The sequence below is a fragment of the Aspergillus vadensis genome (assembly GCF_003184925.1).
Source record: "Aspergillus vadensis CBS 113365 unplaced genomic scaffold BO88scaffold_22, whole genome shotgun sequence".
In the NCBI taxonomy this organism is placed as follows: Eukaryota; Fungi; Ascomycota; class Eurotiomycetes; order Eurotiales; family Aspergillaceae; genus Aspergillus; species Aspergillus vadensis.
In genome coordinates this window covers 479,421-502,322 of record NW_020292060.1, presented here as the reverse complement: position 1 = coordinate 502,322, position 22,902 = coordinate 479,421, and the positions used below count along the sequence as shown (strand labels likewise).

The 22,902-nt window shown below is 50.8% G+C and overlaps 11 protein-coding genes across 11 annotated transcripts; 4 read left to right on the top strand and 7 right to left on the bottom strand.

Moving 5' to 3' along the window:
- Nucleotides 1–225: 225 nt before the first annotated feature.
- Nucleotides 226–1,684, bottom strand: BO88DRAFT_407119 (phosphatase PAP2 family protein). The gene is made up of 3 exons (XM_025707339.1): nt 1,259–1,684; nt 976–1,165; nt 226–907 (listed from the first exon to the last, which is right to left on the bottom strand). Exons 1-3 carry the CDS (start codon nt 1,304–1,306, stop codon nt 441–443), a joined length of 705 nt encoding a protein of 234 aa, XP_025559977.1. The 5' UTR covers nt 1,307–1,684; the 3' UTR covers nt 226–440.
- Nucleotides 1,685–2,626: 942 nt separating this feature from the next.
- BO88DRAFT_393940 (RBR-type E3 ubiquitin transferase) lies at nt 2,627–4,459 on the top strand (the record flags this gene model as incomplete). The annotated part of the gene is made up of 1 exon (XM_025705124.1): nt 2,627–4,459. The coding sequence occupies one exon, from the start codon at nt 2,627–2,629 to the stop codon at nt 4,457–4,459; it is 1,833 nt and encodes a 610-aa protein (XP_025559976.1).
- Nucleotides 4,460–5,325: 866 nt separating this feature from the next.
- On the bottom strand, nt 5,326–8,180 carry BO88DRAFT_456483 (uncharacterized protein; the record flags this gene model as incomplete). Its single annotated transcript, XM_025710926.1, has 7 exons — nt 5,326–6,107; nt 6,183–6,401; nt 6,462–6,952; nt 7,009–7,823; nt 7,880–7,928; nt 7,991–7,998; nt 8,085–8,180. The coding sequence occupies 7 exons, from the start codon at nt 8,178–8,180 to the stop codon at nt 5,326–5,328; spliced, it is 2,460 nt and encodes an 819-aa protein (XP_025559975.1).
- Nucleotides 8,181–8,501: 321 nt separating this feature from the next.
- BO88DRAFT_490153 (MMtag domain-containing protein) lies at nt 8,502–9,528 on the top strand (the record flags this gene model as incomplete). Its single annotated transcript, XM_025712752.1, has 3 exons — nt 8,502–8,743; nt 8,810–9,165; nt 9,242–9,528. Exons 1-3 carry the CDS (start codon nt 8,706–8,708, stop codon nt 9,526–9,528), a joined length of 681 nt encoding a protein of 226 aa, XP_025559974.1. The 5' UTR covers nt 8,502–8,705.
- A 56-nt stretch (nt 9,529–9,584) lies between these two features.
- cwh41 (mannosyl-oligosaccharide glucosidase) lies at nt 9,585–12,542 on the bottom strand. The gene is made up of 7 exons (XM_025712751.1): nt 12,220–12,542; nt 11,659–12,138; nt 11,433–11,590; nt 11,336–11,381; nt 10,898–11,276; nt 9,927–10,836; nt 9,585–9,868 (listed from the first exon to the last, which is right to left on the bottom strand). The coding sequence occupies exons 1-7, from the start codon at nt 12,464–12,466 to the stop codon at nt 9,620–9,622; spliced, it is 2,469 nt and encodes an 822-aa protein (XP_025559973.1). The 5' UTR covers nt 12,467–12,542; the 3' UTR covers nt 9,585–9,619.
- A 213-nt stretch (nt 12,543–12,755) lies between these two features.
- On the bottom strand, nt 12,756–14,159 carry BO88DRAFT_490151 (FAD-dependent oxidoreductase; the record flags this gene model as incomplete). Its single annotated transcript, XM_025712750.1, has 2 exons — nt 14,038–14,159; nt 12,756–13,948 (listed from the first exon to the last, which is right to left on the bottom strand). The coding sequence occupies exons 1-2, from the start codon at nt 14,075–14,077 to the stop codon at nt 12,756–12,758; spliced, it is 1,233 nt and encodes a 410-aa protein (XP_025559972.1). The 5' UTR covers nt 14,078–14,159.
- A 47-nt stretch (nt 14,160–14,206) lies between these two features.
- On the bottom strand, nt 14,207–15,528 carry BO88DRAFT_407113 (SNUT3/LISCH7 family protein). The gene is made up of 2 exons (XM_025707338.1): nt 14,977–15,528; nt 14,207–14,919 (listed from the first exon to the last, which is right to left on the bottom strand). The coding sequence occupies exons 1-2, from the start codon at nt 15,305–15,307 to the stop codon at nt 14,525–14,527; spliced, it is 726 nt and encodes a 241-aa protein (XP_025559971.1). The 5' UTR covers nt 15,308–15,528; the 3' UTR covers nt 14,207–14,524.
- A 1,257-nt stretch (nt 15,529–16,785) lies between these two features.
- Nucleotides 16,786–18,036, top strand: BO88DRAFT_347089 (Elongator subunit IKI1; the record flags this gene model as incomplete). Its single annotated transcript, XM_025703363.1, has 3 exons — nt 16,786–16,944; nt 17,088–17,244; nt 17,306–18,036. The coding sequence occupies 3 exons, from the start codon at nt 16,786–16,788 to the stop codon at nt 18,034–18,036; spliced, it is 1,047 nt and encodes a 348-aa protein (XP_025559970.1).
- A 249-nt stretch (nt 18,037–18,285) lies between these two features.
- On the bottom strand, nt 18,286–19,364 carry BO88DRAFT_407110 (SNAP receptor SEC22). The gene is made up of 5 exons (XM_025707337.1): nt 19,257–19,364; nt 19,138–19,172; nt 18,948–19,057; nt 18,470–18,875; nt 18,286–18,418 (listed from the first exon to the last, which is right to left on the bottom strand). The coding sequence occupies exons 1-5, from the start codon at nt 19,288–19,290 to the stop codon at nt 18,356–18,358; spliced, it is 648 nt and encodes a 215-aa protein (XP_025559969.1). The 5' UTR covers nt 19,291–19,364; the 3' UTR covers nt 18,286–18,355.
- A 132-nt stretch (nt 19,365–19,496) lies between these two features.
- BO88DRAFT_393917 (uncharacterized protein) lies at nt 19,497–21,321 on the top strand. The gene is made up of 3 exons (XM_025705123.1): nt 19,497–19,792; nt 19,877–20,359; nt 20,422–21,321. The coding sequence occupies exons 1-3, from the start codon at nt 19,664–19,666 to the stop codon at nt 21,148–21,150; spliced, it is 1,341 nt and encodes a 446-aa protein (XP_025559968.1). The 5' UTR covers nt 19,497–19,663; the 3' UTR covers nt 21,151–21,321.
- BO88DRAFT_371017 (short chain dehydrogenase/reductase family protein) lies at nt 21,183–22,861 on the bottom strand. The gene is made up of 5 exons (XM_025704191.1): nt 22,480–22,861; nt 22,335–22,420; nt 22,113–22,277; nt 21,986–22,056; nt 21,183–21,924 (listed from the first exon to the last, which is right to left on the bottom strand). Exons 1-5 carry the CDS (start codon nt 22,752–22,754, stop codon nt 21,370–21,372), a joined length of 1,152 nt encoding a protein of 383 aa, XP_025559967.1. The 5' UTR covers nt 22,755–22,861; the 3' UTR covers nt 21,183–21,369.
- Between the last annotated feature and the right edge of the window lie 41 nt (nt 22,862–22,902).

Below are 22,902 nucleotides of genomic sequence, written 5' to 3'. Positions count from 1 at the left end.
ACTATTCTAGTGTTCCTGCACTCTTTTTAATCGTAGAAGTTCATCTTCAGAGCCACATTCATTCCCGAGCACTAGTACTAATTACTGTGTAGTACTAGCAGTCCCCGTCTTCCGGTAATATATATCCTGTGGATCTGCATCATGTTCGGACTGGTATCATCATGCCATCCAAGAGTTACTATTGCTAATACTAATGCTTCAACTTTAATGTAAGCAGCCTAGTATCTTGTATATAGATGAGGCCTATAATAGTACACAAACTTGTAATTGTATTATCTGTAACCCCCGTTAGGATCGAACCAAACCGAGAGACTTTCACTTTGCATGCCTTGTAGTATGCATTTATGTATCAAGGGCAGTGAGATCTATGGGTATCGCTGAAGATGGCACGTATATGGAATTGCTCTTCAAATTTGCCACATTGACATCTTCGAATCGCACTATTCGGTTTTTGATGATGTCTGACCACGGGGCCCTTTCCGCTTCAACTTCTGCTTAGCCTCCCAGCGTTGCCAACCGGCCTCGGCGAGATCTTCGTTCACCACCAAATCTCTCACACGGAAGAATCGGAAAATCTCGAGATTCAAGGCCCAATCAATCCATCCTTGCGATCGAAGAAGCCCGGTGACAAAGAACCAAGCGAATGCACATATCACACCTGCGCCACATCCAGCCAGGACCTGCCTGGGGGTGTGGTAGTTCAGGTAAATGCGGCTAACGGCTACTGCACCAGCACCGAGACACAATACCAAGGAGATCAACACTCGCATCCAGAAGTGAAGGGCCGCTCCTGACTGCGATAAGCTCGGACTGTGCCGGTAAATGAGGAAGAGTGATGCGTAGATGGCGAGATAGGCCATAAACTGGGCATGAGAAGATGGCATGCCATAGCCTTTACCCAACATTTCTTTAGAACATCGTTAGTTTCCTCTGTTCAGTATCAGAATGCAAAGATCTCTGCACAGGACTACCTACGTTTTGGCCTTTCCTCTTTGACAATCCGCTTGAGCACGAAGTTCAGTGCCTCGCAACCCATCTGACCCGCAAACATCAAGACTACCTCGGCTTCCCTTGAAGCAACGATCAGGGTAGCATAGCTCACGCATAGCGCTTGTGGCACTAAGGCAAGCCAAGCAGAAAGAAAGGAAATTGGATCACTGGGGTCCTATTGCCATTTGGTGGGTTTGGTTAGCGATGGTCTGGCGGTGAAATTTGGGCTACTCTGGCTATTAAGGAGCATTAACAAAGGAGAACTTACGTAGTGGACATGAGTCAAAGACAAGGACGCCAATGGTATATCAGCCATTTTGTGTGACTCGGAAGTCAGACCGAGATAATGATTGAGTGATGTATCTCTCTATATAAGCCTTGTTGGTAGCTTGCAGACGGCGGGTAGACAAGAACAAGAAGCTACCCAGAATTACAATACCGACTGGCAGAACGAGCTAAACCGAATCAGAAACCCGATCAAGACTGATACACAGACATAACGGGTTGAGAGAATTATCCGGGGTAGATGGATGCTGAGATCTAAAATGACCCTGCCTGTTGATCGGGCCGATAGTTTTCTAAATCAGGATGGCGGATGTCTGATTATGACCAGTCTAGGCGATATCATCGTCTTTCCCAGGAGAGAAAGGTCACGCGTCCTGCGGATGGTGGCAGCGCCGCTTTTGAGTCGCAATCCTAATACCGCCTTGGAAAAAGGGCCGAACTAAAAGCGGCGAGAGGAATGAGGGGGAGGGGAAGATCGGGGGTTGGCCTCAGGCTGGCAAGGCTGTCGAGTCACCCAAAAAAATAACGAACAATCGAGAACATTTCATTTCCTTTCATTCCATTTTCAAGAATTTCCATCATTCAGTTTTTGAAAATGATGACCAAACTGGGCAGCAAATCCCGTGCCTGATGCCCATCCCATCCTTTTTTCCCACACACACACAACCATGTCCTTTCCTTCTTCTCCTGTTCGGTCCCAGCCAGCTCTTTAGTTCTTGCAACTACCTTCTTCCCTCCTGTTTAACTACTAACTGCTGCTGCTGTTAATCCTCTCTTATCTCTATCTCGGGTCATCAAATCATGACGCACTTCCCCCCAAAGCCTCGTTCTGATTGCCTCACCTCCTGTATATCTGTACTACAAACCACTACTAGAATAGACACTGCTGCTTCTTGTCTTCTTCAGTCTCGCCCGACCCTTTCCTTCTCCTGTGTTCGTCTATCGGCTCCACTGCCTCCATGACTATTGCCTGGTCCGCAACCATCGGCCGTACCTGAAAGGTGCACCTCCCTCCGGATTTCCGCCACCGGACTTCCTGATTGATAAAACTATCCCCTTTGGCTAGGTGCTGATCCATGGACTAGTTATTCTTAATTCTTTGCCCTTTAACCACTTTCTCTCTCACCGCCCTTAACCTTCTTTTCACTTCGATTGCCTCCCAGGGGAATGAACATTATTAGAAAGATCGGAACAGTGACACTACCCGGGGTATACTGCGGCCATACCGTTTCGGCCTCGCTTCGCCGTCAGGCCTTCCTTGCCACCCAACACATCCGACAATTTGCATCGATCAGCTGGGAGATTTCGAGGCTATTGACTCATTCCTTACACTGCGGCGGACTGTTTCACCATGACAGAGCTGGACTCGTTTCCAGAAGATGAGCGCTCGGTGGAGTTATCATCCATTGCCGCCATCTACCCAGAGATCAAGATAGATCCGTCCTCTCCATTCAAAGCATCCCTCACTATACCGGTTAAGCCGTCTGCTCCCCTGCGTGTCTGCTTCCAGCAACAGTCCGAGACAGAGTTCCCCGCCGTCCTAACTCCCCCGACGTCGGTTGATGCCAACGATCCCGGCTTCTCTTTCAAGACGGGTGACCATAACTCCGCTAGCCTCAACCGCGATATTCATACACTCTCACATCTTCCACCCCTCTGTCTCGAAATTGAGCTCCCCCAAGGTTACCCTACCGAAGAAGCGCCCATCTTCAGGCTCGAAACAAGTCCTCCGTGGTTGCCACCATCCGTATTATTGGGTCTGTTGGATGACGGAAAACGTCTTTGGGAGGAATGTGGCAAGGACCTCGTGGTATATACATATATCGACCATCTCCAGCAATTGGGAGAGTCGGCTTTTGGGGTTGGTGACATATCCGGTGGCGAAGTTCAACTTCCCCGTGAGTTAAAGATCGCATTACTGGACTTCAACAATAAAGCCGAACGGGAAAGGTTTGAAGAGGAGACCTTTGAATGTGGAGTCTGTCTCGAACCCAAGAAGGGCACGATCTGCCACCGACTCGTGCTTTGTGGGCATGTCTTCTGCGTGCCATGTCTCCAAGACTTTTACAACACTTGTATAACGGAAGGCGATGTCGAAGGTGTCAAGTGCTTGGCTCCTGGCTGTGGTAAAGAACCAAATAGTGCCTCTTCCACCGATGCCCGCCCGAAGAAACGCAAAAAGCAAGATCGAACCCTGAGCCCCAGCGAGCTCCTTCAGATCCCGTTAGAACAAGAGACAGTGCAGCGCTATGTTTTCTTGAAACGGAAGAAGAAGCTCGAGGCCGACAAGTCGACTGTGTATTGCCCACGGCAGTGGTGTCAAGGAGCGGCGCGATCCAAGAGGCACCCTAAGCCCGTGGATCCAATGACAGACGACCTCGACGCCTCCGATGATGAAGATGAAGAGGGACCCGTGTTCGACCCCCTAGGGGAGGAAGCTCAGCTGCCACCAATGTCCGAGCGTGTGGCCATCTGCGAAGATTGCAACTATGCCTTCTGCTGTGTTTGCAAGAAGGGCTGGCACGGTGAACTCGTACGGTGCTTTCCTCGCCGCGAGGCAGAGCTCTCCGCCGAGGAGAAAGCAACGGAGGAGTATCTGCGTATGTACACCTCGGCATGTCCGACATGCGATGCTCCATGCCAGAAGCAAATGGGTTGCAACCATATGAAATGCTTCAAATGTGACACCCACTTCTGCTATCTCTGCTCTAGCTGGCTCTGCGAAGACAACCCCTACCGCCATTTCAACGACATCAACAGTGGATGCTTCAATCGGCTGTGGGATCTGGAAGGTGGCGACGGCATCAACCCCGATGGAGCCGCAGCCTTGCATCGTGTACCCGACGAACTGCTCGATTTCGACGATGGCAGCGACGACGAAGACCTCGTAGCTTGGGAGCTTGGCAGACGACCTCCACCCCCTGCTCCGGTCCCTCCAAGAGTCAACAACGGCGCAGCCGGGGGCAATCGCCATCGTGGAAACAACGCCAACGATCTCGACGCCGCCGGCCGAGCAGCAGCCGCCGAAAGACAAGCTCAAGCACGAGCAATGGCCGAGGTTCGCCGTGGTCCAGATGGCGAGCCCCCCCAGGTCAGACGCCCGGGACTCCAGAGGTTTCTGGACCTGGTCTTGAATGACCGGGAAGACGAATGGGACAGTGATGAGCTAGATGATGATTTCTAGCAACGCCCCCATCACTTCCATGGATTCTAATATATCGGATCCTCCTACCACGCCTAACCCCTTTCTGGTATCTATACATCTTTTTTTCTTTTCATGGATATACCGTATCACGACTTATGTACGTTTTGCGAAGCTGCCATTTATCTAACTATGACCTTGACGACTATGACTATGCATGCATCCTGCATTAGCGAAAATGTTCATTGGTATTGGACATCCTTTTTCTGTTTTGCATCAAATTGCATTTCAACATCCAAAGTTCAATTCAAGCCGTGTTGATCTTCGTTGGCATGTATATCACGATATGTTTCACTGTTTTAAAAAAAGAAAGCAACGTCCATTCAAATACTCTACTTCATTATCTTCTTCCCCATCAAAAACCTTACATTCCGATTACAACACAGGGTAACGTAAGCCATACATCCGTACAAACAACACACACACACACACACACACATCGGAGTCAAAAGATATGTCCATTGAGACCACGGAAATAGAAAAGAATAAGAAAAGGTGAGGGGCCTCAGATCCCGAAATATAAGAAACTAAATAACAGAGAGAAGAAAAAGCTACCATCCAGTAACGTAACCCAGTCTTAGAAAGAGGACCCCAGCACCCCCTGAGACCTTTTTAGTTCGAAGAAGATCCTTGATCCACACACAGCGCTGTGCTAAACAGTTCCAGTGACATGAACAACAACAACGACATCAACGCGCTCCAATAACGCCCTTTTTTTCATGGATGCAATGTGAGAAGTGAAACGATTGATGATTTACACACACTCACGCTCACGCCTTAATACCTTTCATCATACCATTTTGGTTTTAGATATAAAAATTGTTGCACAAAAGGGCCAGAACCGAGCCTTACACAAGGAGGATGTCATCTTCCTCGTCGAGATCCTGCCCATTTGGACCAACATCCGTAGTGTTCCACTTATACCAGAACTCGTAGCTCATGATGGTGTGGTCTGCGTACATAAGCATGAGCCGGTAATGGCGCGATGGGTTCCAGCCGCGCCAACTTTCTTCGGGTTGGTAGGCACTGCTTGCACGGGCGTGGCATTCAGGTAAGCTGAGCGGAGGTGGTTGGGGGCTGTCGTCATCGGCAGTGGCGGTTTCACCGGGATCGACTTCGGAGTCGTTGATTTCTTCGCTGAAGGAATTCTGTTGTAGCATGACGCTGCTTGATAGAGAGGAGTTGGGTTCGTCGTGACTTAGGTACTTGAACTGGAAGGCGAGGTCGTCGGGCTTGACGTCGCGGGGGATGTAGGGCACGTCTGGTGGAATTTCGAAACCTTGGATGGGACTGACGCTCATTCCTAAAATGGGGATGAGAGGACGGTCGCCGTATTTTTCTTGGCTCTCAAGTGGTACGATCCAGTCAACTCGGAATGATAGGCCGGTGGTTTCGGATTCCGTGAGGGCTATGACGGCTGCACGGCCTTTTTGGGATGCGGCGATCACGATGCCATGTTCTGGGACATACTTGACCATGTTGAAGCGATCGCAGGCTCGGATGGAGACGACGGGGTGGGTGAAGGGTTGTCGTAGAGGGTCGCCGCAGACGGCTGTGGCGTAGTTTGCGAATGGATGGGGTATCAAACGAATGTCTGTTTGTGAGAAGTGTAGGATGGGAAATCGGAAGCCTGTTGAATTCGTATCAAACATGCTATCAACATGACAATGTCTACGGGGGCAGAGCTGAGAGTATACCAACTCACCGTCAAGTAGTGGGTATGGGACAGGTCCCGCTGCTGACGTATCGCTATTGTAGGAGGAACTACTGTCGGCATTGTCCAACTCATGATCGGAACTGTGAGTGCCTCCAGCCAGGTAATAGTCTATTTCGTCCTCATAGAATTCTGTACCGGGAGCTTCGCCGCCGAGAGCCTCGAGAAGTGCGAATTGAAGGAATTCCGGTGTGGTCAAGGGGCCTGGGCCTACATGAAGAGCGTCAACTCTCTGAACTGTGCAGTTTAGTGACTGAAAATGCCCATTACCTGCTGCATTATGCGCCCCCACATCCACATCAGAGCCGTCGCGGCTTAAGTTGTCGCCATATACAGACCCGTTGACGGCTCGGTGACTGAACGTGTCGGCAAAATCAAAAGGACGAATATTTCCCATGGCCGTCGACGACCCGTTTGTATCGAGGAATTCTGCAGACGCGCCATCGCTTGGATACCGATGAAGTGCCGCTGGAGTGCCGTCAGCAAGAGCAGCCTGGGAGGCGCCGTTTCGTCTGCTGATGCAACAGTCGGCTCCAAATATGTCGGGCAAAATAGGTTCCTCTGACTCGATCTTCACTGCGGGTGGGAAGAAGTTGTATATCTGCGAAGCGTTCGGTATCCGACTGTTCGCTCTCGTCAGGTCATAAACGGTCCGGCCGTTCTTTGCCCGGCGAATGGGTGGGCCACCGCAAGCTTCTTCAGTAGACTTAACACGATGGAAGGTCCGCGGGTCGAGGGCAATTACAGACCAGCCACGCTCACTATTATCTTGTCAGTGGTCTGAGTCCTAGTGCTCAAGCTGGGGATGGAGCTGTACTCAGAACGTAGGGTCTCTGGGAAGAACTTGAAAGAGACATCATTGAAGTGATTAACGTTGAATGGGCCAAGACTATCCCATACCCGCCATACAAGCAGCCTATTGTCGATATCTGTGCTGACCATCCAATTGCCGTTAGGGTCGAGATCACAATTCAAGAAATCAACACAAGGGATATTAGCATAATGGCCGGTATAAGTCAGCTTGACATTTCGTGTGCGGTGTCTGGCTGGCATCAGATGCCGCAGCTGATTGAACTGGTCCTTAGTCCTGACCTCCAGCCAGGTCTGACCGTAATCGATCATATCATCATCTTCGTCTGGGTGATAGCTCGAGCTACTGCTTTCCGAAGTGGGATTCACGAGTGCAAAGGCAAAAACGGTTATGAGACCCGTGTTCGCGCTCACTGCAATGAGGCGGGCGAATTTATGAATAGCCAGGCCCCAGGCACTAGCTTGAACAAATTCCACAAAGAACGGATCCACCTGGGATCCATCGAGGGGACGCTCTTCCTTATTTTCTGCCGCTCGCTTCAAGGCAGAGAAGATGGCCTCGACCCGGTAACCGCACACGTTGCCAGAATCAGTGACAAGTAATAGGACCTCGTCTCGACCTAAATCATCCACAAGGAGGTTGTTGATCGCATGAGGCGAAGCTGGTGCAATATAGCCACTAGCATGGGGTACTTTCATTACTGGTGTTATTATCATTTCGGGTTTGTTTCCCAGCGTCTGAAACGACCCTGATGGCTCCCAGACATAGATTTGATGACTACAGGCGACGAACAACAAGTTTCGGCGTTGGGAAAGCGCCATCTTCAGTAGGATTAGCACATGGAACTCACGCAGAATAAGGAAGGCAGCCAATATACCAAGTTGTTCCTCCAAGTGGCGGTCTGAGGAGGGAAGGTATCATCTGCGCTGCAGTCTCGTTCAGCATCGCTAACAGACAGCGTTTCGGATCATGGCAGCAGAAAACATACGAAGAGTACTTGGTGGGAGGTCAGCATGTTTGTAAGTCGAGTTGCGCACTGGGAGTAGCTTTTTCACGACGGTGGAAGAGGGGTAGCAACATACTCTTTTGGACCCTTTCTCGACATTCAAAGGCCGAAGCTGTAGACCTTCTCGAGGCCGCGCTTTTGGCAGCTTACCAGCATCGCTACCGAACGCCATGTCGGCAGCCCGCAGTCGCTAACGGGAGGATATGGGCTGGATACAAGGACAAATTGTGCCGAAGTATAGTTCCGACGATCGACCACTCACGTTTGAGGCGTACGGATCGGGGGAAGTGAAGGCGGCAAGATGACCGACATACGCAGGCGTCGAGGGGCAGTTCTGGAGTGAAGAACAAGCTCGGTGACATCACATGGAGTCGAACGATGGCCGGGTTTGCTGTCCGAAGCTGCGGCGGGCCTGGCGAGTCTGGCCAAGACACATACCACAAAAGTAGAGCGGTCTAGAAGTTCCTGCTCAGGAATCTCACCTCCGGGTAGATGGCCATCACAAATCGGACTACCTCAAAACAGTCCGGCTGATATGAAGTCACCTTCAGCCCCGGCCTGGCTGCCTTAGGCAGCAGACTGCGCACGTGCCATCGGTGGTTCTCCGGTAGCTTCAGCTTCACTTCCCCGATTCATCCTGCGATTCTTTCCAACGTGTTTAATCAAACCACTATTTTCTATTGGGCTAACCCTCAAAATGGATCTCGTCGCAGGTGTTCGGAAAGAGGGCAGCCGGTTAGTCACCCCAATTATGCCCACCCTCATTATGGGATAATATCCTAAACTAACTGTCACCCCCAGCGGCGGCCGCGGCGATTTCAAATGGTCCGATGTCAAAGATTCCGCGCACCGCGAGAACTATCTCGGCCACTCAGTCATGGCTCCTGTCGGACGTTGGCAGCAGGGAAAGGATCTAATGTGGTACGCAAAGGGAGACGGTGATGACGAAGACCAGGCCAGAAAGGAACGTGAAGAGAAACAGCGCGTCAAAGAAGCTGAAGAAGAAGCGATGGCGCGTGCGCTAGGTCTCCCGATACCGCCGAAGGCGTCAGACAATGCCAACTTGGTGCCTCTTGGGGACAAAGATGGACAAAGGACAATAAAGGAGGAGGCTACAGAAGATCGCGATGAGGAAGAAGGAAAGGGCCTTGGGTATGGTTCGTCCCGACGCAGCGGCCGTAGTCGAAGCCCGGGGAGGGATAGAAAGCGAGACCGCGCAGGCGACAGAGATAGGGATAGAGACAGGGACAGGGAACGAGAACGCAGACATCGCAGGCACGGTGAGGAGCGTGAGCGACGTCATCGCAGTCATCGCCACAGATCTAGAAGTAGGTCGCGCGATCGCGATCGCGAGCACAGAAGAAGACGCTCGCGATCACGGTCGAGGAGTAGAGACCGGAGACGTGACGACCATAGGAGACCGCGAGAGGATCGTCATCGTGCTCACCCGAGAGAAAGGGATTCTCCCGACCACCATCGACGACGCTGAAATTAGGGTCGCCATTCCTCGATTTGCATGATAGTCTCGGCGTTTGGGATTTAACATTGTACAGACTTTGATGATACTCCAGGATATCTAAACTATACCATACATACTTCGCTTATATGGACTTACAGCTCATCATGGCCCTTCTGCGCGCTGGCGGGCAGATCGGGCATGGACATCATCTTCACCACCATACTGGTCCAGCCGGTGAAGTGCTGGGTCCGCTGTCCGTTTCCGGTCTCGGGGTTGTATTGCTCCCAGGCAAATCCGGTCTTCTTCCACTCCTGGAAGACATTCTCAACTAGGTTCTTGCGCAGGTTGGAATACAGCTCACGAGCCTGTTCTTTGTGAGGGCCGGAAACGATGGCAATATCCTAGAATTAAAGGTTAGCGTTATTGCGAGGGTCTTGTCTGGAGTAGATAAATACTTACGTAGAGGTTCTTAAGCACCAAGTAGTTAATGTTAACCCAGATGGGGCTTCTCCAGTAGTTCTCGGCAGTGCCGTAGAACTGGTCCTTCTTGCTCAAGCTGCGAATACCATAGTCGCTCCAGAGCTCCTCTGGGTCACCAATCAGATCCAAAATGGCCTTCAAGCGGGGGCTATCCGGGCCCAGCATGCCAGTGAGGAAGGGGAAGATAGAGATATAACCCTTGTGGCAAACGTGGACGTGCTCCTCATATTCATCGATAGTCGCATCGCAGTAAGTACGAGCGTCATCATCCCAGTGAAGATCATCGATGTTTCTCTCGATGGCGGTTTCGTAGGTCTTGAACACCTCAGCGTCCTCTGTCTCCCCAATGGTCACCGCAATACGACGAAGAGCACGAGTCATCATGCCCATCCAGCTCATAAGGTCGACGTGGAGCTCACCGGGGTGGGGAGGTTGAGGCCGAGGGTAATCGTCCAACCCAGACGTCAGAATATGCTGGATGGAGCGTCCTCGCCAGCGGTAGGCTTCCCTAGTAGAGTATGCCTCACGGTCGTAGGACTTGATATCACCCTTCTGGGTGCTTCTGTACCAGTAGTAGTGCTTCTTGAGCAACGGGTAGATTGAGCGGATAAAGGCTTCACCTAACTCGGGTTGGTCGACAAAGATAGAGCGGAGGTTGTCAGAGGCTCCGGAATTAGCGTATGTCTGCATCGAAGCGTTCTTCTTCGCATCCAGCTTATCGATGAAAGCCTCCAGAATGATGAAAAGTGTCGGGGGGTTGGCATAATGAGGGTATTGGATCGTGAACTCAGGAGGAACCTTGCTGCGAGCCTCGGACCCGAGAATCTGCTCTCTGGCAATCCAACCATCCTCATCCATCAGGTTAAGCCAGCTCTTGACGATCTCAAGCCTTGTTGGAGTTAGTGGATTTGCGAGAAATGCTGTGCGAGACCTGGATTTCGGAAACTTACGCAAGGTCTGTATCCCAGTCGATAACTGGAATCAGGTGGAAACCTTCATCCCAGAGGAAGCCTCTAGGGAAGAATGGGCGGGAGGGAACACAAGTGAAGAGATCCTTCGGGCCTTCAAGAATAGGCTGTGCCCGACCCCTAGCCTCTGCAGTTTCTTCCCAGAAGCCCTCATTCTCCTCGTCATACTCCGGTGCAGCGGAACGATCTACGATATCCGTTCCGTGGAAGAATCCAATGCCACCGACAAGGTTCGAGAGCATGGACTTGGAGAATTCGGTGTATTCCGCAGTGTCGAACGGCGCTTGCGGGGGGTGGATGCTCTCAAACCGTTCAGAGAACTCAAGAGAGGCGCTTGAGATCTGCTCAGTAAGAAGCTCGGCTGTTGAACAGACTCATTAGTACAGGAAAGACATCCAAGTCGAGGGCAAAATGTCTCACAAGTCATAGGCTGCGGGGAAGATGCAGAAGAGAAGAGGATGTCGAACTGGCAACAGTGAGTAACAATCTATAAGCGGGGCGATCCTGCACGAAATACCTCGAAAGAGCCCTTGAAGACCTTCTGCACAAGATGCATATTACCATCCCCGGGCTCATTCTTGATGGTGAAGAGCTGGTAGGGAGGAGGAGGGTTCTCCGATCCATACTTCTCGACCATTTCGTCGACCTCTTTCTTCATCTGCGTGAACATAATAACTGCGCATAGAGTTAGCAGTCATTACCCAGAATGCATGTAATGCAATATCCAGCAATGGGAGCCGAACCTTTAGTCTGCCAGAGCTGCTCCGGGTGCATGGTCAAACTCGACACCAAGGTTCGGTCCAAGGGCTTCTCGTCATATGTTGGGTGACCGTGCTCCGGGTACTCGTTGCTCTCAGGGCCAGAAGTAACATCGATTGAGAAATCGCCGAGATCCGTTGTAAAGCCACCCAACTTAACATCACCTGCAAAGCCGTAAGGATCCTCAGGTTGGCCCTCAACGCCCAGGTTGCCAAGTCCCTCCAAGCCTGCATAGAATAGAACGGTTGTGGGCTGATCGGGATCAGCATCTTCGCGCGGAACACCCTTCACACGAGCAGCCCAGCTGCCTCCATGTTGTCCACCGGGGACCTTCACGAAATCGATCGTCAGATCAATGGAGTTTCCGGCATCATGGATAGTCTGGCGGCCACCCTTCCGAATATCGTATTCATCCCAGCCATAGCCAGCCATGCCTTCATTCTGCTCGCAGGTATGTCTAAAGTCTTTTGAAATAGGTCAGTTCACCGTCGGGCGGATGCAATTGTTAGAAGGAAGAGACCGGTTTGCTTGTTCCGGACACATACTCTGTTGCGCCGTGGCATAATTGTCCACCTTCGCCCACATCAATCCTGCAAACAGACTGTTCGGGATGCGAGGACGAACCCCAAAGTAGAGGTTCGGTTTATACGGGCCCCATAGTAAAGACTGGTTGTTGGCTCTCGCTACCTCGCTGCTTAGAACGGAGAGATCATCGGCCGGAGCTTGACTAGAAAGCACCGCAGCGGCATTGAGTACCGGCGTTAAGAATGCGGATAACTTAGAAAGATGCATTTTCTATATCGAAAGCATCCAGAGCTAAATTCAAACCTCAGAGACTGAGGATAATCATGGAGGGGGCAAATTGACACCGTTGCGGTTCAGTTCATGGGAAATGCGCGTTCGTTGTTACTATCTGGCATCTGCTGGAGCGGCCGGCCTCCGCTCCGCAAATTACGTGGCCCAAGCTCCACCCCCCGACAATGGGTCCTGCAGCCTGCAATAAGCTCCTGCTAGAGAGAACTATAAATCTACCTGCAATTTATGCATTTGACGTGCAGAATACTATCTACAGGCTTCTATTCTACAGGAAATTCCTTGGATCCAGTGAACCGATCTTCGCACTTTTAGCTGCACCATCGAAGACGAATTCGCTGATCAGCTTGCCAGTACCCGGGGCGTTTTGTATGCCCCAGCAAGTATGGCCAGCAGCAAGGTATAGCCCCTTGGTGCCAGTATGACCAATCAATGGACCGCCGCGTGCAGCAGCCACATTGGGCAAGTAACAAGCCTGCCGGGCTAAGACTTCGCCATCACGGAGTCGATCAGAGATGCTGCCGACCTGGTTGATGATATCCTGGCACCGCACTTGATCTACCTCCACGTCTGCGCTGGTTTTCGGAAGCGGAACGACGTGATCGCCTTCACCACATGCATAAACTGTATTGTCTGGGCGAGCATAAATCTCTGGCGAGGCCTCATCAGGTCGAGAAGGCTTCGTCGGATTGAAATTGGCCGGGAGGTCAATGCTGGTGAATAGAGTATATGCGCTGACTGGTTCAACTGGCCGGATAACAACACTGTGTGCGCGAGTCGCCGTGATAGGGGCTTCCGGCAAGACCGACCTCGTCCAGGGACCGGCAGCAACAACGACGTCTGTTGCTGAGATACTGTGCGATTCACCCGTCTTCTTGTCAGTATACGATACTGACTGGACAGCATCTCCGGAATAGTCGATGCCGGTAACGGAGCCCAGTATTATCTTTGCACCCTTCTCTTCGGCAAGCTTAGCGATAGAAGTCGTGAAGAGATACGGATGAACCTGGGCAGTCTCTCCGGGATCACTCATGCTTGTGTAGCTTCTCACAGCCTCAGGCTCAAACCAGTCTAGATCCTTGGGAAACTTTGCAGCTTTTAATTTTCCCATGGCATCGGCGCTCCGCTTCTGTAGTGACACCGAGCTCCCACTTGCTCCTGCGCTGGCGTCTTTCTTTTCGCTGAGAGGACGGCCCTTCGCCATGAGCTGTCCGCAATTGACTTCTCGATAACCCCATCGATCCTTGCCATTATGCTCTTTAGCCAAGTCCGCATGCAACTTGTAGCTCAGTGGGACGATGTTGCTCGGGTAAGCCCACAATGCCAGAAGACCTCCTGCTTTGCCCGACGCTCCTCCTGCGATGTCGGATGCTTCAATGAGAGTCACCGAATGCCGTGAAGGGTCAAAAGAAGGATGTCTGGTCAAATAATAAGCTGAGCAACATCCGATGATACCACCACCTTAAAAAAAGAGCCATTAGCGTGCATATTCCGGGCTGTGCGGGGTAGACAGAGATAAGTAGATTGATGCGCATGCGGCGCACACGTACCAACGATCACAATTTCACGACGTTCGCCAGAGGCTGACATCTTGTGGTATGGCGCAATCCTTGATGCTAAAGCCCTCAGAGAAGCCACGATGGAGAGATGACGAGAAAGTAAGAGTAATGACGGGGAATCGATTTGGTGTCGGAAGCAAGTCTTTTAAAGAGGGGCCTATACGTCACAGAGGTCATGTGCCGAGGATCCTGATAAGTCTTGATTATATTACATCTGCCTCGATTCGACCTACTAAGAACCAATGCAAGGATATAGACAGGCTTTGAAAGGTATCTTATTTGCTTTGAAAAAAAAGTCGAGCGACAACAAAAGAAAAAGCCCTCCATAGATCTTGACTCCAGCCATGCATGAAAATTGATATCGCCCCAACAAAAAAACATTTAGAGATGTGGAATAAATCGAAAGTGCAAAGTTAAGAATATGAGCAAGCGACGACCGATGATATCGTGAGGGTAGCCGGGAGACAGAAGCTTTTGGTCACCTCGAGGGACTGAGAGGTCTGTTGAATCCTCCGACACGATTCATGTACTGTCTGTACTCCGTCTTCTTCTCCTTGCGGACGCCATAGATGTCGTTCCCGGGAACCTTGGTGTTCTTCGTGCTCCTGAATTTCGTGAATCCCATGCTGCGGCGCATCATTGCCTCGACATCGTCTTCTCCCACAGCACCGTCACTGTCCACTTCCATCTCATCTTTGTGCCGGTTCACACCCGACTTCGCGTCCGTAGCACCGTTTGTCTGCCCTCTATGATCTCTGCGATCGTGCCTGCGATCATTCCGGGGTCCGCGAGGTGGCGGCGTCCGCGACCGGTCCCTGTTGCCGTTCGAAATAGGTGATCGCGACCTGAACCTGTCTCCTTTCGAAGGGTAGCCTTCATGTGTTGTTAGCATCAGTAGTTCAGAGGGATTTGATTTTGATTTTGGCATACCGCGTCTATCATAGTGCCTATCCCGACTGACACTTCTTTCTCTGTCCCTCATCCCCCGTCCATCTCTGTCTCTGTCTCTGCGGTCGCGGTCACGGCGATCCCTGGACCGGCTTCTATCTCGCCTCCTGTCCCTCCTATCTCTGGAACGAGAACGATATCTCCGGTCATCGCGAGGCCCATCGCGTCGTCCATCATCTTTCGCAATATGCTCCCGGCGAGGGCTTCTGGTATAATCTGGTTCTACTTCGGGTGAACGTGTCCTCCGGTCATCTTGGTCCCACATAGCTGAGCTATCGACTCGGCGAGCACGTTTCGCTGGTGGTTCCGTCATCTTGAGGTCGGTATCTGTGAGAGTTTTTGTGCTGATGGAGTGTTGTTTTCTTCGTGCACGTGTGGTTCCGCAGGAGCGGTTCAAAGGGAAGGGGGGATAGGGGATGTGGCGGCAGGTAAAGAGATATCCAAAGTAATCAGTCCATTACCCTTTCTTCCCTAATTTTCAATGTCAATTGATAGAGATAAGCGCGCCACGCAGTGGTTGTAGTCTTGACTGAGTATGAGAAAAAGTGCTCCGTAAGTCAGGTCCCGAGATTGAAGGCGTGAAGATTATTACGGTAGCCGGTTTCGACCTACTGCGCGGCTAGTCAGATGGCCTTGAACTACCGCCGATCTGCGACCCAGGCCATTCACTAGATAAATAAGGAAATGGATACATTGTCTGCAGTATTATGTTGCTATAATATTCTATAGATTGGCGAGTTTTCATACACAAGAGGGGAGTAAGCGCGAGATTGAGACACACAACCAAGTGTTCCGGGAACTGATGCGGCCAGCTTATCGTTGCCGGAGATATGCGATAACCAATTTCCCATAGGTCCAGTGGCCCGTTGGTTCACTCTCACTTTTGCAGCATCGCGTAGGAGCCTAAACTGCCTTTATACCATTTTATTTCTTGCGGGGGTAATTTCTCACTTAAAGTATTTTTGATAGCCGAGACAGATGTTAATTGTCAGCATGTGGCTGCTCTGGCCAACTCGGTGGTCCAGCGAAGTATATCTTATAATTTGAGACAGTGGGAGGAGCCTCGTAGAGCTTTATTCTGACGGCAGTACCACTAGTATCTGCATAGTTACTTATTTACTTGCCAGCGTTGGTGCTGGAATATCCCAGTGCTCGGCACTAACATATCTACCGTATTAGTGTCCAGTGATACTGAGTGTTGGGCTTCAATCTCAGCTAGTATCCATAGTTATACTACATCACTGTAGCCCTAGTTCTGGATATAGCCCCATGAAATCAATGATTACCAAAGAGTTATCATACTATTAAATGAGCCAGTAATAGTGTCTATAATGACCATATGGTTATGGTGAAGAGAATATCTATTCGTACATTTTATCACCTGTGATGAGTATGCAATATCTGCGGTATAATGGCATGTGTTTACCTAATCTCAATAGCAGGTCACAATTCTCTTAAGCATAGAGAAAATCAAAGTTGGATTACTGGTAGAAACATACTATTTTCTATTAAAGTAGAAATCGTTCCGCCATGTAAAAGCTCTTGACCATCAAACTCTCTAAATTCTCCGAATATTATTATCTGCTCTATCTAGTACGTACATCATGCGGGTGGGCCGACAGCCCTGAGCTTAAACGCCAGCGAGATCGCTCATTGGAAATCTTGGGCGCCCCTCCATAGCTCGATTGATTCATGGACCCCGCAATCTTTTGTGCCGAACCGATTCCGATTTTCTTCAAATTTCCCATTCCCGATCTTCCGCTGCATGTCGCCCTTACCTAACTTCCAACTATGGCGCCCGCAAGCACTTCTCACCGACAGACTCATAATTTGCTTTTGATCTCAAAGCTCCTTAGCTTGAGGGACACCGCATCGCCGCTTACTTTGGTCTTGGACTCACTAGAGCAGCCCGCGACCCCACTGATCAAAGAATACATCCGACGTGCAAAGGTAGGCAATCTATTTGCTCTAAGCATTGTGGAGTTGTTTGTACAGTGGATAGTCGACTACAGAGGCTTCTAAAAATGGCTTCCATGCTATTGAACAATTGCCTGTTTCGTCATCCTTGCCGATGTGGCTAACTGTCGCAACAGCTTTCCAGGACCCATGTAACCCTCCTTGCCTTTGAAACGTTGAAAGCCCCAGACGGTGTCGATGCATTCATCCCCGCTCGCCGGAAGAGTCCTTTGGAAATTCTGAGAGCCGTTGGCGCTGCTTACCAAAACGTCTCGTCGAACAGCCCTTCTCGAAGTATGCCTATTCCGAGCTTCTTCCATTGAGCTTGTATCGTGAAGCAGCTAACATATCAAAGGGAGACTCATCCTCATCGACGCCATTAACCCGCTTCTACACTCGAAAAAGAATGACCCTCAGTTCCATATATCACAGTTCCTCAGCTCGTTCCTGATCCCGTCGAATCCCACGGCTCCCAAGGTGGACGTGTCGCTCGTGGTAAACTTCCATCAGGATGTTCCCAGCCCACCTGCTCTCTCGCCTTACGCACCTTCGCCCCTCTCGATGCTGACGTACCTTGCAACTACAATCATCACACTCCATTCATTCTCGCATATTCTCGCGCAGAAAGCGGCTCGCGATCGGAGTTTGGCCGCGCCTGTTTTTGGTCTTGAAGAAGAGCAAGATGGAGTGCTCCTTGGCCGACTAGACAAACCGAGTGGCCACGACTCTTCAGAGGGGATCGTACTTGAGCTGGAGCACCGCAGAAAGAGTGGTCGTGGTGTTCTGGAATGGTACTTCCTTCCTCCCGCTTCTCGTTACCCTCCCCAATACCTGAAGGAGATCGTGACGTTGCTGGACGACCATCCCTTGTACCGCCCGCCACAGGAACCGGACACTGGTGCAGGCGAAGAAGAACCCGAATCAACATTCGAACTGCGCCTTACCGAGAGACAGAGACGGGATCGAGAGGGTGTAGTGCTGCCGTATTTCGATGCCCAGCAGGGCGACGGTCCTGGTGAAGGAGGACGCATCTTATACGACATGGGTGAAGAGGACGACTTTGACGAAGAGGAAGATGAAATCTAGGTTTACTTGCCTCGAGTTATTCATCACCCAGGCCCCTCATATACGCCACCATGCACCATTTGACCGTCTGCGGATTCTCCTTATGAAAACGTCATTTGCAACACGGGCCATGTGCGATAAAAGGATACGGATTCGCTGTTCAAGCTCTTACAACTATGCGATGACTTAAAGATATACAGTCCAACAGCTCTGCCAGATATATGTTCGAGCTGATTCAAGTCCTGGGCTTAGGGGGATGGTGTCCTGCAACCACCAGAGACATTATCTATGCATACAATCATATTAGCGGGTATCGAGTTCGGAGCCGTTTTGCCCGCAATTAAAAGAAGCGCCACCAAATGAAGAAAAGAAAGATAAACCCAACACCCGCGACAGGACCATACTGCGACAAGTTAGCGACAAGTCTGCCGTTGCCTCAACACTTAGAACCTACCTGCTTGACCAACAACTCCCAGTTGATCCGTACCGCGGCCTTTCTGTACTTCTTGCTGTCTTCTCGTAGACGGCCCGACAATTCACCCATTCTCTCCAAGCTATCGCCTCTGTATAGAAGGTCCTCGATGTTCTTGGTCATCACCTTTGTCACGTCCCGGAGCTCATCGTTCAGACGGTCGAGATTTTGCGACGCGCGACTATCCTGGTAGAGCTTCTTGGTGCGCTGAATGAAGGTGTCGAATTCCACAAAGGCGTATGGGCGCAGAGTCGGGGATTGATATTGTGTCGGGGAATATGTGGTAGTGAACTCGGTCGCGAGATCGGCCAGATAGGTGAACGCAAGCTTGCGCGGATAGGAGTGATCGCATATGCAAAGGAAGCAGATATCATCCTTGATAAGATAGCTAACTCCGGTGGTCAGCCAACTTGCACTGAGAACTTTTGCGTCGTACAAGATTCAAACACCAAAAACATACTGTAGATTAAATTGACCGGATTCAATACTGGCTTGCGGCGCCGAAATGCGGTTCAATCGGCGAAAGATCATCTTAGCCTGAGACTTGATTTCAGAGAGCTCCACTTCGGCCTAGAGAAGAACACCAAGATTCCTTATTGTCAGCTATCAAGCAACAATGGTGCAGTGAATGCGCCTTGAACCAAACTAACCTGCTCATCATCCACCGATGCCGCCAGCATCAAGCCTGTCTCGTAACATCAGCAAACGGCACACTTGGCTCACCCCCTCACTCTTCCTCCCCCTGAACAAGCACCGGACAGCATCTTACCATCAATTCTGGCAATCTGTGTTGACCTAACCATCGTGGCGATTCTTATTTACCGTCTTATCGCCGAATTAAGCACTCCTCTGTTGACGCAGTGGTAAGTTGGTGACTTCGGGGTATTGTCCAGATCTCCAATCCAGGCCCGCGGAACAATGGCCCGCCCTCGCAAGGCGGTCGACTGCGGCAGTTCAGCAGCGAAGCAGCAGCCAACAACAAGGTACGAATAAACCAACTAATGCTTGCGTTCTCTTCTTTCCCTCTTGTGTCTGGAACCAGACGCATAGGACGACTGCGGAGGAAGGCGTCACTGATCTAGTGAAGAGTGCTGATCTTAAGAATGTTTCAGAGGCCGTTCCTCTCGCTCTGTGAATGCGGCTGAACAGAGTAATGCCGGCGAATCAAGCTCCGCGATGCCACCATCTACTACCACTACCAATGCTAAACCGAAGCGGAATCCTAGAAGAGCCGCGAAGGATCCATGGGAGGAGGAGAAGGTGATGACAAGTACGAAGTCACCGTTGGTTGATGCGGATTTAGTGGTATGTTGGAATCGCTAGATATGGCACTATCGATAGTGCTGGCGCAATGTCGGGAATGGCATGCTAATCACCAACAATGAACAGGGCCTACTTGCCAACCCCAAAGCTTGGGATTGTCTCGAAGAGAGCGAAAAGCAAGAGATCATAAAACTTCTCCCGGATAGTGTACATCCGGACCCTAACCCGCCAACGGATGATGATGCCGATGTGAAGATACCCCCTCCTCCGCAGGAATTCTTACGCTACTCGAATAACTGGCGCGAAGGTATTCGGCAATTTCAAGTGGAGCTCCAGAATGGATTTCATGATCCGGAATGGTTGCGCCAGGCGGAACTGGCTATGGAGGAGAGGGCCGCGGGCGCGTTTGACAGGTTTAAGGAGGAAGAGTTCGAAGAGTTCTGGGGACAGAAACAGAAGATGGATAAGACACTATTGGCAGGACAAAGCTCTCAGGTGAAATTGAAGACGCTGATTGACCATAACGTTGTTCGCGAGGGCGATGTCTGGAAGTACTCGCGATGCTTTTCCAAAGGTGCCGACAGAGTTCTGATAGAGAAGGAAGCTAGGGTATGTGGGGACTTTAACGCTTCCTTGATTCAAATCTGTCAGACTTGCTAACAACTCGCTAGATTGTGGGCATTAAGGGTGCGCGGTTGAGCTTCGTCATTCCTCCTGGGCAGCGTGTATTTCTTCCAGTTGTCTCGAGCCCGAGCAAGCAAAACCAAAGCCATATGGATGGCACAAAAGCCGATGTGGAAGCCGGTGACCGGCAGCAAGATAGTGATGCTGTCGAAACCGACTCCAACGTCCAACTAAACACTAGCGAAACGACAGATCCTGTCTCCCCTAAGAAGCGCAAATGTGAAGATGAGAACGGTGACTGCAAACGACAGCGTTCGCAGCCCCCAGAAGCCGATGACCAAGCGGCATCATCTAGCGAGGTGCCTGAAAATCCGATCGAAGCGGCAGCAGAAACCGCCAGCCCTTCAACAACGGCAGAGGCCGTTTCGTCCGCAGAGGTTGCAGAAATCTCCACCGCAACGAGTGAGAAGCTGGACAGCACGGGCGAAGCATTAGACGAGCCGTCCGTATCAGTGCCCGAAGCCCCTCAGGACTCGACAGAAGAGACGGAGAAGACACCTCCTGCGAACACTCCCGACAGCAATATGGACGAGATTTTGATTGAGAATATTCAAGGGCTTACCTCACTTGCCTCGAGGATTATAGAAGTCGACGGTCGTATTACGGACATTCCTAATGGGAATGCTTGGAAAGAGTTCCGTGCGTATCGGAATAATCAGGATATGGGTAGTTTATGGGAGGTGAGACAAGCTTGGTTCCAACGTGCTGGGAAGTAAATAGAATGGCTGGTCCTTTCTATGTACGCGCCCAACATACTAACATGCTTTACTTTCTCCCGGTTTGGATATTCCTTCAGATCATGGCGGTGTCGCCAACAAAATTAGTACAGGTTCCTCATGATACCTCTACCATAGACACGAGCGGACTCCTCATTCATAATATTACCTATCAATTATCCAAAACACACCAAGAAGTGTAGATATCATGCGTTACCATTAGAACCCCTCATGACCAGCACCCATACCCATAATCATACCTTCGTCCTTAGACGACCGACCAGCCTCATCAGCAGCATAATCCACAGCAAAGCTCGCCTGGATAAAATCCTCCAGCTCTTCACTAACCGTCTTAAGTTTCTCCTTTACACTCGCCACACCCTCCTGTCCCACAATATGCCGTGACGGGGGATTCTCGTGGCCGGCGATAGCTGTGATAGCATAGACAGTTTCACTCACCAACACCTCCATATGCGCCGAACTGAGCGGGGGATACGTGGATATGACCTCCGAGGCCGAGAATGGACCGTCTTCAATAGAGTTCCCTTGGTTCGACCCATTAGATGACTTTGCGGATGATTGCGTGTTGCTTGATAGACGTGAGACGAGTCGGTTCATAATCCCGCGGAATAGTGGTGCGTGGTTAGCTGCGGATGAGTATACGGGTCCTATGGGTGGAACGCTGGTTACTAGGTTTGTGAGAATGCCGATCTCGATGCTGCATTGGAATATGGTGAGTTTTATGTTGAATGGGGCGATCTCGTATGCGAGACTCTGGTGGATGGATTGGTTAGCGATAAGGTTGGAATGGAGGATTGCATGTGGTGAGGCTTACGTCGCAGAAGCCTTCGAGTGCCCATCCGGCTGCGCAGTACATTCCCAGTCCGGGTGTACCAATGTGAGCGGCTGTTCTTTTGGTTAGATCATGTGCGATGTATGTGGGAGGTAGGAGTTGCGCTTACTGATGCCGGAGAGGATCGTGATGTGCCCTGCTTTTTGCCTTCGCATGTGCGGCAGCGCTGCTTTGATGATATTTAGTGGACCAAAGTAGTTGCTCTCAAACTGGTCTCGGACGAGATTTAGTGTCTGCTGTGAGGCTGAGAGCTCTTCCACTGTTCCGATGAGGGCTACGATGCCATTTAGCGATGTGCAAGATGTGGGTTTCGAGGCCGTTGAAGGCTAACCTTGGCTGGTACAGCATAGAAGAACGTCTACTCTGCCAAAGGAAGCGACTGCTTGCGCCACTATGGCCTGGCACTCGCCAACCATTCTGTAAGATAATTATAAGCCTATGTCATATGGTCGAGAGGGTTCAAGATCCAATCACACCTTATGTCTAGAGGCAGTGCCTTGAATCGCTTCCCCCATCCCTCATTGCTTTCAATTTCTGCGAGAAAAGCATCGAACATATCGCGACGACATTCATCGCGATCCAGGTTCGAATGCGCCAGTCCAACCAGGGCATAGTCGCCATGCATTAAAATCTGGCGCGTCACAGAGATGCCGATGGGGGAATCCCCGGCCGTGATAACCCACACCCGCGGCTCATTATGAGCAGGAAACTGAGGGCGGGAGTAATCGGGAGAGGGCTGATTGTCCGCCATTGGGATGAAAACCGACCTTCATGAGGCTAACATGCCCATTGCGCGACTGAGTGCTTCTTCTCCAAGTTAGGCGGATTCGTAGCAGATCGGTGATGTGGAGAAATCCGCGGAGGAGGGATTTATGACATGCTTTCCCTTCCCACTTCCG